This window comes from Sprattus sprattus (genome assembly GCF_963457725.1).
Source record: "Sprattus sprattus genome assembly, chromosome: 7".
NCBI classification, from domain to species: domain Eukaryota; kingdom Metazoa; phylum Chordata; class Actinopteri; order Clupeiformes; family Clupeidae; genus Sprattus; species Sprattus sprattus.
In genome coordinates, this window is record NC_137926.1 from 7,814,131 (window position 1) to 7,834,130 (window position 20,000).

The 20,000-nt window shown below is 47.1% G+C and overlaps 1 protein-coding gene across 1 annotated transcript in view; it reads right to left on the bottom strand.

The window, feature by feature from the left end:
- Positions 1-20,000, bottom strand: part of dcc (DCC netrin 1 receptor) — a gene marked incomplete at both ends in the record, with an annotated part of 169,006 nt that overhangs the window by 122,698 nt on the left and 26,308 nt on the right. Inside the window, 2 exon segments of the mRNA XM_080842602.1 lie at positions 12,962-13,098; positions 14,566-14,716. Of these exon segments, the coding sequence (XP_080698728.1) occupies positions 12,962-13,098; positions 14,566-14,716 (288 nt within the window).

Consider the following 20,000-nt stretch of genomic DNA (forward strand, 5'->3'; position numbering starts at 1 on the left):
ACTCCTTGCCTAATTTACTTTGAGCTATAATCCTGGCTGTCGCGGAGGAGACGTTACTTAGCAAAGCGAGAAAGCCAACGATTTTTTTTTTAAACTACTAATGGCAAAACATTTGAGGCACTATCACATGTCTATTCTGATGCATTTCATTGGCCCAGAGGCCGACACTTTGGGCAAAAACCCCCCTTATACAGAAAAAACGACACAAACGCTTTCCCGGCCTTAAAGGTAGAATGACGCAACAGCGCTCCCGGCTTTAATGGTAGAACAGCGGTAATGCTTTCCCGGCTTAAATGGGTTAAAATGGTTTATGCTCTCTGCAAATTGACTTGAACCTGCTCTCTGGCCCAGTCTGGAGAAAAAGCAAGAGAGAGGAGACATAAGCTCTGAACTGAGTGTTGCAGCCAGGCTAATGGGCCTCCGTGCAGCAGCCTGTGTGCTAATCGATGGCGGTAGAAAGGGGACCGCTCCCCACCCTCCTCCGCAGCGGCCCCGGACATGCTGTGTGCCCGCGCCGGCGCTTGCCAAGAGCAGATAGCCATGCCTCGGGGTCGTCTAGCCACTTAATTAATTGTGCTGTTGGTGTGTCGGATCGCTACGCCCTCCCTCTGTGGAGGCACAGACGCACACAGAGCTATTATATAACTTCCAACAACCCACCGGTGCTTTGCTAACACACTAACACTCGACACTAGCCCCGACATAGGGCGCCAGCGCAGGGGTCTGATTTCAGAGAGTGCGTGTCCATAGGCACACAGCGGGGTTGTGCTACACCACGCATCAATATACCATTAGCCATGGTGTTACTTTATCAGTGGTGTATTGCACTAATTAAGCCATAATGATTTCCTTTAAACTGTACACCCTGCATTTTCACTCAAAGCTATGTACTAAACTGCCAATTACTGGTAGCTGTAATGAGGGGTTAGAATGCAAAGAGCGGTTTCTGGCGGGTTTTTTATGCATGTAGTACGTGTGCGTATGATCTGTGTGTGCAAAGACATCAACCTGTTGTCTCTAAACATTTCCTGTGTAAGATTAAACTAGTATATGAATGGCATCATTGTCTTATTCAAGATAGTTGAAGATACAAATATTCCCATTTCTTTGGATTGTTCTTGTGCAAAAAAGAATGATCACTATTCCCTTAAAGATATAAAGAGAACAAAAGCTAAAGCAGACGAAGTGTTAAAAGCTTCATAACGGGTACATAAAAAAAAAAACATGATGACCCCCACCCACACACACACACACACCAATCGCCACACAAACCTCTTCTCTAGGGAATTAGAATGAGAAACCCTTCAGCCTGTATGTGTGTGTGTGAGTGTGTGTGCGTGTGTGTGCGTCTGTGTGTGTGTGTGTGTGTGTGTCTGTGTGTGTGTGTGTGTGTGTGTCTGTGTGTCTGTGTGTGTGTGTGTGTGTGTGTGTGTGTCTGTGTGTGTGTGTGTGTGTGCATGTGTGTGTGTGTGTGTGTCTGTCTGCATGCATATATGAGTGAGTGTGTGTGTTTGAGTGGCGATCTTGTACGCTGCGGTCATAATGACTTTCCCTCGGCCCATTGAAATGGAAATGTGTGCATCCGTCATTAGAATAAACATCTGGCGTGTGGGCTCTCTGGTGAGGGGTTCTCCGTGCTAATACTGCCCTACTGCGGAGGGGGTCTCCTGGGGGGGGGGTCTTGTGCTGAGGTGGACTGGGTGGGGGTCTCCTGGGGGGGGGTATTGTGCTGAGGTGGGCTGGGTGGGGGTCTCCTGGGGGGGGGTCTTGTGCTGAGGTGGGCTGGGTGGGGGTCTCCTGGGGGGGGTCTTATGCTGAGGTGGGCTGGGTGGGGGTCTCCTGGGGGGGGTCTTATGCTGAGGTGGGCTGGGTGGGGGGGGGGTCTCCTGGGGGGGGGGGTCTTATGCTGAGGTGGGCCGGTTGGGGGTCTCCATGGGGGGGTTTAAGGGAGGTGGGTGGGGGTGGCCGGGGAGAGTTAATAACAAACACTCATCTTTGAGGATCCACTTGGTGGAAATGAGCCTGACCAGAGTGTGAGTGTGTGTGTGTTTGTGTGTGTGTGTGGGTGTGGGTGGGAGGGCACGTCTGTATGACACACATCACAGACCACAAACACACCCCTGCTTATCTCTGTGTGGATGGGGATGTGTTGTTATAACAACGAGGGCCCCCTGTTTTTTAGTTTAGCTTATTTCCGATTTGTATTGCCAAATGCGGATGCGTTATTAATAATGAATGAGCGGCTGAGGGAATGGCTGGCAGGTAGCACGCTGAGACGCGCCGCGCTGTGCTGAGTCGAGGGGGATTAGAGATTATAATGACAACATCCATTCAGGCTCGTTACAGCCCGAGTGGACGCCATTTCAAAACAGCTACTAGAGAGCGTTCGTTAAAAAGGCTCTTTTTATCCCCCCCCCCCCTCTCCCCATTTTTTTTTCATGTCTTTGTGATTTTTAATAAATATGCAAATAGTCGCCCTCCTAGTCGACCTAGATTTGCAGAATCGCTCCTGATATCAAATCAGGAAAAAAAATAACATACCGTGAATATTATCATTTTTATTCCAAAGATGCATTTCGTATGACACAGCATTAACTTAAGGGCACCATACTAATCCTGTCAATCAGTATTGCTTTCCAGGCAATTAAAAGGCTTATATCTGCAGATCCACTTATCATGGAGAAGGATTTTCAATGTCGCGAATATATCATCTCTCCTGTCAAAATTACCCACTTTAGTGAATTACACTATACTAATCTCTACACCCAGTGGTACTCATTTTAAGGCTCCCATAAAGTGCACAGTGTCTATGGGCTGCGTGTAAAAGTGGAATTGCGGGACGCCCTAATCCAGCATGACATGTGTAACTGACCGTGAGGCACGGATGTGATCCCACCATTACTGTAGGCCCCTCGGGGCCCCGGAGCTCAGAGCTGAACTTTTGACAGGCCAATAAAAGGTCCATAAAAGGTCCGTATGCTGGCCGTGACCCTCTGCTGTCATGTCACACATGTCTCCACGCCGGAAAACGGGGGGGGGGAGTCAGAGGTTATTCAAACAGCAAAGACCACCACATTTTATAACCATAGCCATCTAACCATATAACCATAAAAACGATAGACGATAAAATGATACAAGAAAAATTGAGGAGAGTTTGGTTTAATTTGAGGGAAGTGTCATCAGTCCAATGGCATATTCCAAAGTGAGATGTCTGCCTGTGTCTGAAGGCAGTGCAGCAACACTGTGTAACTGTGAGAGCGCTGACATAAGCCAAGCACTTCATGGGATTTCATGCTAATACTGTAAGTGAATGTCAGCTTCCCAGCATCCTCTGTACCATAAGCCATGTGGGTGGAGAAGACCAGCCTGCTCAGCGGAGGTAGAAACAGCAGTTGGTGTTACACGGTTGCAGCTGTTAAGTCAATGTGCAATGCTTGATCAGATGCGCTCGTGTGCTAGTTTTCAGACGTACTAGCAGACAAGCCTTAGTTGGCCCAGAACAAGCACTGTGTGGGCCCTAACCTGGGCCATGTGTTCATGGCTATGAATGAAGAGACCTGACAGGGCACTAGGCTGTGTGTATAGACTTAGTCGTATTTGAAACCCAGACAGGGAGTTGCAAATCTGCAAGCACATTATGACTTCCGGTTTCAATAAAGTTATTTTTTACGCAATTTCAGTTTTTGTCTTTAATGTTATGAAATCCATTGGCAGGACTACAGTCAGAGTCCAGGTTCATTTGCAGGATTCTTTGATTAAGACTAATCCGGGTTTAAGGACAGATTAAGTAAAATGAGGATTTGTTTTAGTTGGGCGGATTTGGTACGATCTGGGTCATTCTTGGGGCAAGCTGGAAGATGGTCAGGCGTCTGGTGGCTGTCTTGGATCATGAGTGTCGGGGGCCGGCCGACAGGGTCCGGGGGCCAGACAGTGATGTGTGATGAGGCCCTGCTCTCTCTCTCTCTCTCTCTCTCGCTGTCTCTCTCTCTCTATCTCTCTCTCTCTCTCTCTCTCTCTCTCTCTCTCTATCTCTCTCTCTGTCTCTCTCTGTCTCCGTGCGCTGGCTTTCTCCTGAGCTCATGTCTAAAACCGCTGCAGAGAGTCTGTGCCCTGGTCACGGAAGAAGCTCGGGGCGCGTCAAAGCATCTGCCACTGTCAAAGCGAGGCGCTTGCCCTGCCATCTTCCATGACAGGAGATAAGACGCCCCCGAAATAAACAAGTAAACATACCAAACAAACAAATCAAACACAAACACAAACAAATAGACAAGCTTGTTTTTTTTGTCTTCTGTTTAGTTTTTTTTAAAGAAAAAACCCCACACTACTGTGAATCCACTCTTATGTTTCGTTTCTTACGTTCATCAGATCTGATTAATCGTACCGATCAAGCCGGTACTCAGCAGGTCCGGAAACCTCATTTGTTTTTGCCGAGCTCTGATATGATATTTATTGAATTGGGGGGAAAAGGCACACAGTCTCCCCCCCGCTGTGAGAAGGCCTGCCAGACGGCTAAATGTTTGCCCACACAGAGAAAACAATTCTCTGAGTTCGCAATTAATCATCATTGACCCCATGCTGTTTATCCGCCGACTGCGTGGAGTGTTTGTGTGTGTGTGTGTGTGTGTGTGTGTGGTGGGGGGTCGACTAAGTCCGTTTTCTGACAATTACCGTCAGCTGTCTAATGAGACCGAGGCCAGGTACACTGTCTCTCTGCAAATCAGACTACGTGCAAAGCATGATGGCAGCCAAATCAATAAAAATCCAATCTGTGCTATTTAGGACAGATCTATACAATACATTTAATATTGACCGCTTTCACATAAGGCAAATATTATTCTGAGAGCGACTTAACTGAGGGGGAAGGTAGAGAAAGAGACTCGGAAGAGAGACAGCCGACATTAAAAAATGGAGCTGCTGACATTTTCTTTGGCAAATTAATTGGGCTGTTTAAGGGCCTAATGAGCTCCATTGAAGTCATCATTATTGAAAATAACAAACATTCATTACCCAAATCACGGTCAGCTGCTTTCAGACGGCTGCATCTTTTCAATAATACATGATGGATTCGCGTGGGAGGCATTCTCTTCGGAGTGAGTCATGGCATTAGGTCTGCTATCGCTGCATGTGTTTCAGACATAAATGTCGCATTTAATGCATTAGGAGAATGTCAACAGTGGCTCATTTGCCATAGTTGATGCAGAATCAATGGAAGCCTTAGCGCAAGTTCTGCCCTGAGGACTTTAATGCTGTCATTCATTCATTCATTCATTCATCACTCCTGACCAATCACCGGCCTGCACCTGTCTGTAACATGACTCAGCTTTGGTCCCTGTCTGGTTGTCTGGGGGACAGGCTCCACATCTGTCTGGTTGTCTGGGAGATAGTCTCCACATCTAGGGGATAGGTTCCACATCTGCCGTGTCGAACTGGCAGGATCTGTTAGGGTGCAGATGCTCCCAGACCTGGACTGAGGATGGGGGCCTACGCTTAAAAGACGCTTTACATTTCTACAGAATTGTTATCGTCCAACTTGTAAAATCCCTTTGAGGATTAAAACTGTGTGCTTTCACTCCTGCTTCCCCAGGCGTTCTGGTGCAGCTCTAGTCCAGGTATGTGGATTGGGAAGTGGAAGCTTTGAAGATGACACATCATATTCCATATATAACAACTGTGTTAAACCACATCACAGCCACATTAGAAATGCTAATCTCCTGGCCCAATCTCAGCTAGTGTTTAATGAGCAATGTAATCCTAATCCTTCACCCTGTGTCTGGGATTTAATTAGACTGTATTTTCCTGATAATAAAACAAAAAATAATGATTACTCTAATCTAATACAAAACAAATCTTTTCATTGTGTGGCTGGCTCCATCCACCTGGCATAGTGTGTATCCTAAATCTCCACCAACCGTTTTCCACCCTCCTCTACGCTACCAGCAGATGAGCTCCTCAATCGAGGCGGCTGCATTAAGTCTCCTGGATTGTACACAAGCCTTATCTTGGCACTTTGAGGCTTATCAGGCGGAGAGACTGGGTGAAATTATTATTTTTCCTTTCGCTTAGTCCCTTCTGTTATATCTGCACTTTATCACTTCCTTGCCTCCCATTCGGAGAGAGAGAGAGAGAGAGGAGCGCAGCTTCCTGGTGGAGCCGCCGGGGCTTCTGGGAGCTCCAGGCCTTTAAGAAGCACAATAAAAGGTAATGGTGTTGGTGAATGCTGCGCATTGATAAGAGAGAGGATTCAGGAATATCTTTATTCTTTTCTATTTTTTTGTATGCACCAGAGCACACTGAGTGCGCTGAGGTTATTTATTTGTTTATTTAGTTGTTAATAGCAAACAAAAACATCCAGGGCCTATTTCGTATGGCTGTGAAAATGAATCATTCCTTGGCATTGTTGGGCCATGACGTCTTTCGCAGAGAGAGGACAGATTTGACAAGCTAGTTGTATGGCTGTGCACTGGCAGTGTTGATAAAATTGAAAAGGTGATTTTGTTTTTGAATATATCCAATCCAATGTTCAAAAAGGAAGTAATGCTATTGCTCAGGAGACATACGTTTATCCAGTTTATCAACCCACATAAAACAGTTAACTTTAAATGATTTAAGCAAGAACAGGGGCTTGATAAGCTCTGTGTATCCTGCGTTTTTTAAGCGTGTGTGTGTGTCTACAATCTGCTGCATCCATCCATCGCTCACTCCATTTCTGTGTCTTTCTCTCTCTCTCTTCCTCTCTCACGCATATATTTGTGTGTGTGTGTGTGTGTTGGTGAGAGAGGAATATATATAAATATCCTCTAAACATCTGAGTCGTCATCTTTCAGTAAGGCCAGCCCATGGCTTGTGCCCCTGTGAGCCTGTGGGTGTTAGTAGGGTGAAAGGCCTCGGGGTTGGTGATGAGTTGACTTCAGAGGCTTGAGGCTCCAGGGCGGAGGCATGTGGTGAGGCTACTTCGGGGCGAAAATGGTGATGCAACTCACCGAAAGATCCGCAAAGGGGCGGAGGAGCCATCGCCGCGCCCACGGTTCGAGACGGATTTAGCTCACCGAGGATGAGGACAAGGTCCTGGTGCGGGCCGGGCGGTGAGTTATGGAGACAAAGACTAATGGATGCCTAAAATAGCCCTTATCGTTATGTACAGTACCGATCGGTGATGAATTGGGGCTTATCACTGCCAGTAATTGGGGTGTCTGCTTGCAGCCATTCTATACATAATTTTCATTGTGAGGAATGAGGGGAAGAGAGGAAGAGCGAGAGAGAGGGTAAAAAAAAAGAGAGGGGGGAGGGGGGGAGAGAGAGAGACAGAAACAGAGATAGAGAAGAGAAAGAAGAAGGGCAGAGAAAAGAGAAGGATAAAGAGAGAGAGAGAGAGAGAGAGAGGGTGAGAGAGAGAGAGAGAGAGAGAGAGAGGGTGAGAGAGAGAGAGAGAGAGAGAGAGAGAGGTTGAAAAAGAGAGAGAGGGGAGGGGGGGGGAGGGAGACAGAAACAGAGATAGAGAAAAGAAAGGAGAAGGGCAGAGAAAGAGAGAGAGAGCTAGAGAGAGAGAGAGAGAGAGAAAGAGCGAGGAAGAGAGAGGGGAGAAAAATGCAGAGTTGTGAGGCAGAATGTAAACAACACAAATCGGCCATATTGATCATATTGATCGTGTTCCTTTGTGTCCTCGATAGCTACGTGTACAGATTAGGACTCATTTACTTTTCAACAACACTGCTGCTGAATCGCCACTCCATTGGTATCCCATCAGGCCCAGCAGCCTGAAATCTCTCCAGTTTCTCTTCCCTCTCTCTCTCTCCCTCTCTCTCTCTATATATCTCACTCTCTCTTTTTCAGCCTCTTCTTGCTTCTCTCTCTCCCATATGACTTCAGGTGAACAGGTTGCTTAGTTTTAATATTGCATCAGACAAGAGCATGTATTTTTCAGCAGTGCTGGGTCATGAAATTTGTCAGGCTCTTGGCTGTGTTGCTTTGCCAAAGGCTACCCTTGCCTTGAGGCATTGTAGGGGGTGGGTGGGGGGGGTGGGGGGGGGGTGTGAAGCAATTACAAGAAAGCTACAGGCCCTGATATTTACCGCATTTACACCGAAAACACTGATTCCAGAGATCAGGATAATAATGATCCACTATATTGTCTCTCGGTGACGTGCAGGAGAGTATGAAGGGAATGTATTCTCCGGGGGGGAGATGGTCCGTGAGCGGGGTCTGTAGCGGGGGGGAGATGGTCCGTGAGCGGGGTCTGTAGGGAGTGGACTCCAGAGGTGAGTCATCCCACAGAGAAACCTGCCCGGCAAACAGGCACAGGGGGAGCAAACAGCATGACGGTGCATTAATGAGGAGCGTGCAGGGCCATCTTAATGATGCGAGAGTGACATCAGCGCTGACGAAGGTCGAGAGGCTCAAGTGTGCTTTGGTGTAGGGGGGGGGGGGGGGGGGGGGAGCAGGGGAGAGCGTGCATCAAGGGGACATCACACACTCAGTACCCCCATAGCCCTCGCTATCTCCACAACTATCACACACTCGGTACTCCCATAGCACTTACTATCTCCACAACCATCACTCTGTGAGGGTGAATGAATCTCAAGTTACCCTAACAATACACATGGGAGATAATGTTGTTGTAGTCTTTATAATAGCCCATCAGGAACTCTGTGTATTACTATGTACATAAATACATTACACAGCGCCAAACTAGGTAACAGAGGAGCACAAGTGATTTCTACTCTGATTACTTTGGGACATTGACAGCATACCTCAGACGGTTTCCCTCTGTCATATTAAATTGCTGCTCTCATATTTATTTTCTAACTGGATCTATTTACTTTAACGGGGCCCATTAATATCAACTTGCCCAAATGGAAATTAATCTCAGCAGAATGAAACTGCCTTAATGCTCTCTGCGACAAACAAGCATAGTGATGCCGCCATATGTTTCACCGTGCAAGATGGGAACAGCAGCACAATCAAACACCCAAAACGAGCCCAATTCACCACACAAATCTCAAGCGTAAGTGTTTCCCGTGTACTATCTGATACGGTCAATCTTTCACTAGGAGAGTAAAGGGGGGAAACTGCAGGTCCATCTGAGTCCAATTCAATGCACGCTCTACTCTCTACAAAGAACAGCAACAAAAAAAAAAACTGAAAAAAAAGACAGAGAAAACCTATTACTGTCCCAGCATCCATCTTCCAGCCCAGCCTATCTGTATTATAGCCGGGGCCCAATAAAGGAAGTGTCACACGTATCTACTGCCACCCAAAGCTTTCCGCCAAATCTTAAATCCCTTTAGGTTTTCGAGAGCCAGAATAAGCCCAAATGGGCAGAGGGCAATAGATGAGAGGGAACGATTATATTTACGTCCGCTTGTCAACGGACTTACATAATCTGCTACCACGACATGAAAAGAAAAATACCCTTCATACATGGTGGGTCTATAACGAGAGCTGTGTGGAGAGGAAGGCACTGCTGCTGCGATGGGGCATCTCTTCCACTTTAAAGCCTCTACAGGTTCCTGTCGATAGCAGAGAGGGGATAACTGTAGCGATGAGCCCAGCGTGGATCGATGTGGACTGATAGGCCACAGGTTGGACATCATAAACAGCGGCTTTCCCCCTCAGTAATCTCTTAGAGAAGTGCGCTCGGTGGCGAGGGTGACTGTGGGGTGGGTCGGAGGGAAGGGGGGGGGGGGGTGAGGCTCAGGGTAGCAGACACTTAGCCCCCATCAGGGCAGCGGATAAAAGCTGACAAACTGCACGCCGATCACGCAACTGGCCTGCGGCTCCAAATCTATCTCCAGCAGGGGCAGGAAGAACACACTGCAGCTGAAATGGGTATTTACTGCGGCTCAGATAGTCCAGACACATGCAGTCCAGAGACACATGTAGTCCAAAAACACATGTAGTCCAAAAACACATGTAGTCCAAAGACACATGTAGTCCAAAGACACATGTAGTCCAGAGGCACATGTAGTCCAGAGACACATGTAGTCCAGAGACACATGTAGTCCAGAGACACATGTAGTCCAAAAACACATGTAGTCCAAAGGCACATATAGTCCAGAGACACATGTAGTCCAGAGGCACATATAGTCCAGAGACACATGTAGTCCAAAGGCACATGTAGTCCAAAGGCACATGTAGTCCAAAGGCACATGTTGTCCATAGACACATGTAGTCCAAAGGCACATGTAGTCCAAAGACACATATAGTCCAGACACATGCAGTCCACTTCACATATAGTCCAGAGACACATGTAGTCCAAAGGCACATGTAGTCCAAAGGCACATGTTGTCCATAGACACATGTAGTCCAAAGGCACATGTAGTCCAAAAACACAGAGAAGTGAAAGAACTCCTTTCATAGACAATGTTAGCATTAGCAACATTAGCACTTTCATTAGCTAGCACACTCTCCAGCCTGTGCTTCAGGAACAGGTCTTCCTCTTCCTCTTAATAGCTACAAATTTCAGCACGCAAATCCAATTCTTATCCAAACCACTGGTCTTTGTGCACACACAGCAATGAATGAGCATCCAACAACACACACACTCTCTCTGTGTTTGTTGTCGGAAAGAGTGTGTAATATATGCCGGGTATCCTGCGGATGCAGTGTAATTGGATTAATTGAAATAAAAGGCTTTTTGGTGGAAGCCCCCTGCCATGCGTAACTAACGAGATTGAGGGTGATTAATCGAAAAAGGAACAGGATCTCCGACATGTGTGTGTGAAGATTAGGGAAACAGAATGCGGGTTCTTCGTTGGAGGCGGTTTTACACCCAACCCTGGGTGTTTGTCTTGGGGTGAGTTTAAGTGTGTGTGTGTGTGTTTGTGAGTGTTTATTTGTGTGTGTGTGTGTGTGTGTGTGTGTGTGTGTGTGTGTGTGTGTGTGGAGCGTGCCGGCAGAGATATCTCTTTGTCTTTTAAACACGAAGACCCAAAACAAGATATCCTTCAAGGCCACCTGTACTAGTTCCCAGACCTGAAGGTATTAAAGTAGAGCTCAAAGTAAAAAAAAATACCAAATTAAATAAATCCCAGGAGTTTATCTCCGACATTACGCCATCGGCTGCCCTGTTGGAATATGACGAAACGCGGTCGACTTCCGTCAGCAGAAAAATAAAAAGCCAAAGCCGTTGCCTGTTTTGCTTCGTTGTTTTCATCACCCACATAATCCCCATCGTGGCGAACGCAAACACACAGCTGCAACGCCTGCCCACGGCTGATGCCACCAACGCCTGCCCACGGCTGATGCCACGCATCTGGGTGGCGTGCCAAGTGGCGAATAAACACTCTCGCCTCTCTGCTATGAGGCCGTGTGGACTCCAACCTGCCTCAGTCAGTGTTGATGTATATGGTCTCTGACTGCCTCAGTCAGTGTTGATGTATATGGTCTCTGACTATAGCCTATGGATGGTGGAGGTTGAGATGTGATGTCATGTGATAGATCATTGACCTGGAGGGTATATTCAAGTACGTACAACTATAGTTATTTCATCTTATTCACAATGATAAGTAAGGACGGAAGAGAGGGAAGAATCTAGCAGCAGGTTTGTCAGGAAGGCCTAAATAAACCGTCAAATGTACTATAATCTAAAAAGCTCCTGAAACTCTTTACTTCTCTCTCTCTCTCTCTCACTCTATCCTTCTCTCTCTCTCGCTCTGTCTCCCTATCTCTCTCCCTCTCTCTCTCTCTCTCTCTCTCTCTCTCTCTCACTCTGTCCTTCTTTCTCTCTTTCCTTCCCTTTGCTGTGGTCTCTCTTATTTCCCCTCATACTCACAAAATAACTTCATGCAAGGCTCCCGCAAGACTCTCTTCAGCTGTGGCTAGTTAAGACAAATTGATGCCTGCTAGTGCAGAGCATAGAGATCTTCAAGGGCAGGTTTTATTTCTGAACTTTCAGAAGAGAAGAACCTCGCTCATATTTTTTTCCGCAGCTTCTCAGAGCCACAGAGGGCATCCTTAGAGGGGCAGGTGTGACACTAAACCTGTGACATGAAAAAAATGTTGACGTAGGCGACTTGAACCGGATGACATTTAGTCCTGTGTCTTCAGCGGGGTGGCAGCAGTTTCCCAGACGGGGACTTTTAATAATGTAAAACCACTCCATATCAATATTTCATCAAAGTGAGCAAACATTAAAGCATTAAAGACCTATTCAGGGCAACCATTTTCACATGGGATATCGAAACTGCCACATTTGTTCCTCCCCTAAGTTACTGGGCCCCAAAGTCATCCATCATTTGTGTGTGAGTGTATGTGTGTGTGTGTGTGTGTGTTTCTCTCTGTGCATACCTATGTATATGTGTGTGTCTTTGTATGTGTGCGTGTGTGTGTGTGTGTGTGTGTGTGTGTGTGGTGTGTGTGTGTGTGTGTGTTTTTCTCTCTGTGCAAACCTATGTATATCTGTGTGTCTTTGTATGTGAGTGTGTGTCTGGTGTGTGTGTATATATGTGTGTGTGTGTGTGTGTGTGTGTGTGTGTGTGTGTGTGTGTGTGTGTGTGTGTGTGTGTGTGTGTGTGTGTGTGTGTTAAAAGGGTTCTGGTGCCTTCTGCCTACTATGAAAGTCTCTGATTGACACAGGATATGAATTCCATTTAAAATTAAAATTAAATAATTCCATTTGATATCTTCCAACAACAGTATTTTCTCCATTTCTATGTATAGCATGCCTCACAAAGGCTTTGTGTGTGTGTTTGTGTCTGTGTGTGTTTTTGTGTGTGTGTGTATGTGTGTGTGTGTGTGTGTGTGTGTGTGTGTGTGTGTGTGTGTGTGTGTGTGTGTGTGTGTGTGTACATGTATAGCATGCCTCACAAAGGCACAAATGTATCAAAAGAGCAAATGGACAAAGATATCTCTCTCAGGGATACGACTGAAAGGCATGACAAAGCATAAAGCGCTTTTCAGACTCAAAAGCCCGACAGCGCGGAGAGATAAGATGGGGTCGGCGTGGCCTTTGGGTGACACTCACCGAGCACGGTCAGCTCGCAGGACGCCGTGATGTTCTCGTTGGCGTTGTGCGCCACGCAGCTGTAGGTGGCGGCGTCGTCATCGCTCACGCTGTGAATCAGCAGGTTGCTGCCGCCCAGCAGGGAGTACTTCTTAGATCTGTGGGCGAGGAGAACAACAGGATGTGGATCAGACACAGACGCGGCGCAGACACACACACACACACACACACACAGACACACACACACAGACACACACACACAGACACACACACACACACACAGACACACACACACACACACACACACACACACACACACACACACACACACACAAACACACACACAAACACACACACAAACACACACACACACACACTCACACAGATACAGCCACATTGTCAGGGGAGAGAGAGAGAGACGGGGGAAAAACTTCTTTTGTAGCCGGAGAGAGAGATGGAATGACACGGTTTTTCTTGAGGAAGAAGGGAAGGAAAGAAGAGAAAGCCGCAGTGTCTGGTCTGCTGATGGTGCTTTATTCCACCTCCTCTGTCTGACCTGCCACCCCCTCCACGCCAAGGCACACAGACACACACACACAGACACAAACACACACACACACACACATACACGTTCTCTCCGGCCCACTGGGAGCGAAGCAAAACAGAGAGATAAATGTGTAATGGCTGATATGATCATGAAAATAAGCACTTTCACTTGATGAGGAATTGATTTGCAGGACCGTTGGCTGTCTGGACTGGGCTGGATGCTAGTGCTGGGCCATTCGTGCATTACCTGCAAAGTGTGTTTTTGTCTTTGTGTGAGGCAGCCATGAGGTGTGTGTGTGTGTGTGTGTGTGTGTGTGTGTGTGTGTGTGTGTGTCTGTCTGTGTGTGTGTGTGTGTGTGAGGCAGATACTGAGGCATACAGAGAGGAAGATAGAAAGACAAGGTGATAGAGAGGGAGAGGACAAAGCTGTGGGTGTGTTTGTTGGTGTGTATGATTATATGGACACGTTTTTTGTGTATGTGCGTGTGTGCGTGTTTGAGTGTGTGTAAATATACATGTACAGCATGAGTATAATTGTGTGATGGTATTCACATGCATTTGTGAACCTTAAATGCATCCACAAATACAGGCATAGTGTGAGCATATTTGACTGTGTTCAGGTGTCACTGTATGTGTTTCAGGGTTTATTGAAAATGCCTGTGTGTATATGTTAATGTTTGTATGTGTGTGTGTATGTGTGTCTGTGTGTGTGCATGTGTGTGTGTGTTAATGTTTGTATGTGTGTGTGTGTGTGTGTGTGTGTGTGTGTGTGTGTGTGTGTGTGTGTGTGTATGTGCGTGTGCATGTGTGTGTGTGTGTTAATGTTTGTATGTGTGTGTGTGTGTGTGTGTGTGTGTGTGTGTGTGTGTATGTGCGTGTGCATGTGTGTGTGTGTTAATGTTTGTATGTATGTGTGTGTGTGTGTGTGCGTGTGTGTGTGTGTGTGTGTGTGTGTGTGTGTGTATGTGTGTCTGTGTGTGTGTGTGTGTGTGTGTGTGTGTGTGTGGGTAAGTGTGTATCTGTGTGTGTGTGTGTGTGTGTGTGTGTGTGTGTGTGTGTGTGGGAGTAATGGTCCTTACTGGCTCTGGATCATCTCCTCGCCCTTCATCCAGTAGAAGGAGGGATTGGGGTAGCCTGTGGCGGAGCACTCCAGGACGGCGTCTCTCCCCTGCAGCGCTGTCACCTTCACCGGCCTCTGCAGGAACTCCAGGCTCCGCACCACTCCTGGCTCTGCTCACACACACACACACACACACACACACACACACACACACACACACACACACACACACACACACACACACACACACACACACACACACACAAACCGCTTAAAGCTTTGTCCACTTTGTAAATATGACTCACAAGATGTTGGGCTCAATTTAGACATGTATCCCACCACACGCCGCATTCCCGAGTCCCACGCATAAACAAACACACAGCAACTACACACACAAACATACACGTACGCATAAACAAACACGCATATACACACACACTATAACAGCTCACCAACCCATGAGATTCACACCCATGAGCTGCAGTGGGCTGTGCTGTTGTAGCTCAGTGACCAGCTGAAGTAGGCTGTGTTTGACTTGAAAGCAGTGCCTTTGGGGTGTGTGTTTATGATAAATGATCCAGCACACACACAGACACACACAGACACACACCCACACACACACACAAACACCAAACGAGAGCTGAGTGTTTCTGCCTGTCTCCCCGGAGACCCCCTTGTGCGTTTTCGCTTGGCTGCCGGAATGTTCCGTGGGTCGCTCTCTCTGGGCGCTCCTGCAATCCCCACAGGACTGGATTGGCTGAGGGCTGTGAGTGACAGACTCAGAGCTGGCTGGCTGACGGCAATGTCAGTCTGGAGACGCCGGGATACACTGCCTCGGGGCGACCACGTGAGGCAAACCACACACACACACAAACACACACACCCACACACGTACACATATTTGTGTGTGTGTGTTTATGTATGTGTGTGTTCGTGTGCACGTGTGTGTGTGTGTGTTTTGCCTCACGTGGTTGCCCGAGACACACAGAAACACACACGCACAAAAACACACATACACACACACACACACACACACTCGCCCTATAACAGGGTTCTAATCTCAGCCTATCCCCTCATGTGTCTCCTGAGTAGCCACCAGCATACTGACTTCACACAGACACTCTGGGCCATTTGCTGCGCTGCCACCACTGGGAGTCACGGCTGCCTGATAGCCTTAATCCTGAACCCAGAGACAGGTAGGAGAGATGGGCGGCCTGGGCAGATGGATGGAGAGGGGAATTGTGGGATAGTGGAGGCTGATTTATCTTCCAGCCCTCAAGCCAGACTCAGGTTCAAACCGTGCTCTTTTACTTCCCACATCCCCCTTGAGACGACACTAAAATGGACTGACCCTGCGGCACCCCCCTTTTTATATTTACTGCGGAGTAGACCACTGCTGCAGGGGATAGGGGTGTGTGGGTGGATTGCAGGGTGGAAGGTGATGGAGGAGGGAAGGGGTATGTTGGTTATTCGGCCTGACACGGCTATGAAGTTTGTGGAGATATTTTGCCGGGGCGGCGCTTGACAGAGGCGTTAAAAAGGCAACCTGTGATCTGAGCGAGGCCGACGCATTTAGGGGAGAGGTACGCCTCGGGGTCAAATGTCAACCGCGAGCCCTGCGAACGCAGGGGTGCCGTATAACAGGGGCGACACTGAGGGGATGAAAGTCAACCCCGAACGCCTTAAACGCCTTGAGCATCTTGAGCGACGTGAACACCGCGAACGCTGCGAACGCTGCATGACAGGGGAGGGGGGGGGGGGGTGGGGGGGGCAGTGAGGGAAAGCTACTGTTAGCCAGCGAGAGCCCCGACCAATCACTGCACACGGAATGGGATCTGGGTTCCACAGAGTGACCAATCACTGCGCACGGAATGGGATCTGGGCTCCACAGACTGACCAATCACTGCGCACGGAATGGAAAACTGTGCTCCCTAGATTGCCATTGTGGTAAAAATGAGGGGATGTACATGCATGCACCAGAGGGGTTTAAGCCTATTGTGCCGGTGGGGCCGGCGTGGGCATTTTAGCCGCGGCCGCGTCGCGTGCGTTGCTCATTTGCAGTGTTCAGCGTGTACAGAGTGCAGATCAAACCGCTAATGAGTGTTTTAAAAAGATGCCGCGGAAATCCGACGGGCTTAATGCATTCTTGGGCATGACTCTCAAATCGGGGGGGAATCTGCACGCAGGCCATGCCAGCTGCCAAGCCATTAGACATGGCCAATGAGTCTGCATTTAAAATGAGCCACACGAACACAAGCACACACACTCTTTCTCGCTCTCTCTTTCACACACATGCACACACACACACACTTTCCTTCTCTCTTTCTTACCATATCCTCATGTCTCCCCCACTCTCTTTCTCTCTCTTTCACACACACACACACACACACAAACACACACTTTCTTTCTCTTTTTTTTACCATATCCTCATGTCTCCCCCACTCTCTTTCTCTCTCTTTCACACACACACACACACACACAAACACACACTTTCTTTCTCTTTTTTTTACCATATCCTCATGTCTCCCCCACGCTCTTTCTCTCTCTTTCACACACACACACACAAACACACACTTTCTTTCTCTTTTTTTTTACCATATCCTCATGTCTCCCCCACTCTCTTTCTCTCTCTTTCACACACACAACACACACCCACACACACTTTCCTTCTCTCTTTCTTACCATATCCTCATGTCTCCCCCACTCTCTTTCTATCGTTTTCACACACACACACACACACACACACACACAAACACACACTTTCTTTCTCTTTTTTTTTACCATATCCTCATGTCTCCTCCACTCTCTTTCTCTCTCTTTCACACACACACACACACACACACACAACACACACTTTCTTTCTTACCATATCCTCATGTCTCCCCCACTCTCTTTCTCTCTCTTTCACACACACACACACACACACACACACAAACACACACTTTCTTTCTCTTTTTTTTTACATATCCTCATGTCTCCTCACTCTCTTTCTCTCTCTTTCACAACACACACACACACACACACACAAACACACACTTTCTTTCTACCATATCCTCATGTCTCCCCCACTCTCTTTCTCTCTCTTTCACACACACACACACACACACCCACACACACTTTCTTTCTTTCTTTCTTACCATATCCTCATGTCTCCCCCACTCTCTTTCTCTCTCTTTCACACACACACACACACACCCACACACACTTTCTTTCTTTCTTTCTTACCATATCCTCATGTCTCCCCCACTCTCTTTCTCTCTCTTTCACACACACACACACAAACACACTTCTCTCTCTTTCTCTTTCTTTATTCCTCCCTCCCCATATCTTCCCCCCTGCTCTCTCTCTCTCTCTCTCTCTCTCTCTCTCTGTCTCGTGTGGCTTAGCGCGTTCCAAATAACCTTGCTCAGACACATCCAGTCATGACAAAGGAAATCCATGCAATCTCATTTTTTTTTACGACTTGTGAACGACTGACAAATCTTCTCCTGCTCGGCGGGCCCCGATTTGAATAACATGATTTAAGAGAATAATGCAAGTTATCACGGGTCTCTCCTCCGCAAGACAGACTCTTTCGAGATGACAGAGCCTGCTGAGCCAACACGCTATTACATCGTTCCTTCTGTCCCAGCGGTTAATAACAACAAGACTTAGCACCGAGCACGAGCGCTTTGTTAATCATATACACTGCATTATGTACATGTGTTTATCTAAAGATAAAACACGCTAGGTTTGGTATTGTTAGAAACCGATATCAGAGCTCCATACATATGGCTTTGTGCGGTCCCTGGTAGGCCCCGAGTGACAAATTCACTTGTGTGATTTTCTCGCAGCCTGTTTTTTGCACATGCTCAGTGAGAGGGGTCCCGTCCTGCATGTGGGATTACTATCAAAGCAGCAGAACTGCTGAGGCTCAGAGGCAGTACCCAGCCCCCTGAGAGGCACACCAGAGCGTGCTTGGCAGGAATGTACACCTCGGAAGGAGTGTGAGGCGGGCATGTGTGTGTGTGTGTGTGTGTGTGTGTGTGTGTGTGTTTATTTCCGTACATGTGTGTGTTGTGTGTGTTTCTATGTGTTTGAGTGTGTGTATATGCATATGTGAGTGTGTGCAGGTGTGTTTTGTTTATTTCCGTACATGTGTGTGTTTGTTTCTATGTGTTTGAGTGTTTGTATATGCATATGTGAGTGTGTTTGTTTATTTCCGTACATGTGTTTTTATGTGTGTGTGTGTGTGTGTGTTGTGTGTGTGTGTGTGTGTGTGTGTGTGTGTTGTATGTGCTTGAGTGTGTGTATATGCATATCTGAGTATGTTTATTTCCGTATTTATGTGAGTGCGTGTGTGTGTGTGTGTGTGTGTGTGTGTGTGTGTGTGTGTGTGTGTGTGTGCTTGGCTTCGGTGTGAGCCATAAAAGAGCCACAGTGACTCATCTGTCCTCAGAGTGGACCGTCCGGCACTCGCCGCCCATACATCACAGCCCAGCCAGACACACTCACACACACACACACACACACACAAACACAGGCACACACTTCATCCGCTCCAGAGTAGAAACGCAGGAGACGCAACACACACACAAATCCTTCCTGTCCTTGGTCCAACAATAATACACTGGCAACCAATGATGCTTTCAGAGTCCATAAAATAGGCTGGAGCACACAGAGAGTACGGGCCGTGCTCATCCCTCTGAGGCATCACTTGCATTAAACCGGGACTTGCCGCCGGGGAGAATGAGTCACTCCTACATGCAGAGCAATGTAAATAAAACCCTCACTAATCTGATGGAATAATCCAACCTTTTTTGGATTTGTGTGTGTGTGCGTGTGTGTGTGTGTGTGTGTGTGTGTGTGTGTGTGTGTGTGTGTGTGTGTGTGTGTGTGTGTGTGTGTGTGTGTGTGTGTGTGGTGTGTTGTGTGTGTGTGTGTGTGTGCATATGTGTTTATGTGTGTTAGGGGCTGAAAAATTCTTTCAAAGAAACTATTATTTGAATGCTTTTGTATTACAGCGCTAGCCTCACTGTAGCCTTCTATTGGGAATAATTGAAAGCATACATTAATAAACACATCAGCCTATGATCAAGCCATTTGTAACGTTTAATTTGAGATATCTGATGTAGCCTACAATTCTGGTTTGATAACCAACTTATTTAATGACTGTAGTGGTTTGTTTCAGTGAGTCGTTCAAGCTTTCTGCTATTCACCTCAAGGTCAGAAGTAATCATGATACCACTTCATCTTTTTGCTGGCTACATTAGATTAGAGCATGTTCAGCAGGTGACAATACTTACAGAGAAAATGTGCCTTTAGTTTGAAGTAGGAATAACCCAAACAGTAAAATCAGCAGCTGAGAGTGATTACTTATGATTACTTTTATAGCTTTTAACTCTCATGTAAGGTTTTAACTTTAAGTAAATTCAATTCAATTGAATTCAATTTTATTTGTATAGCGCCATAACA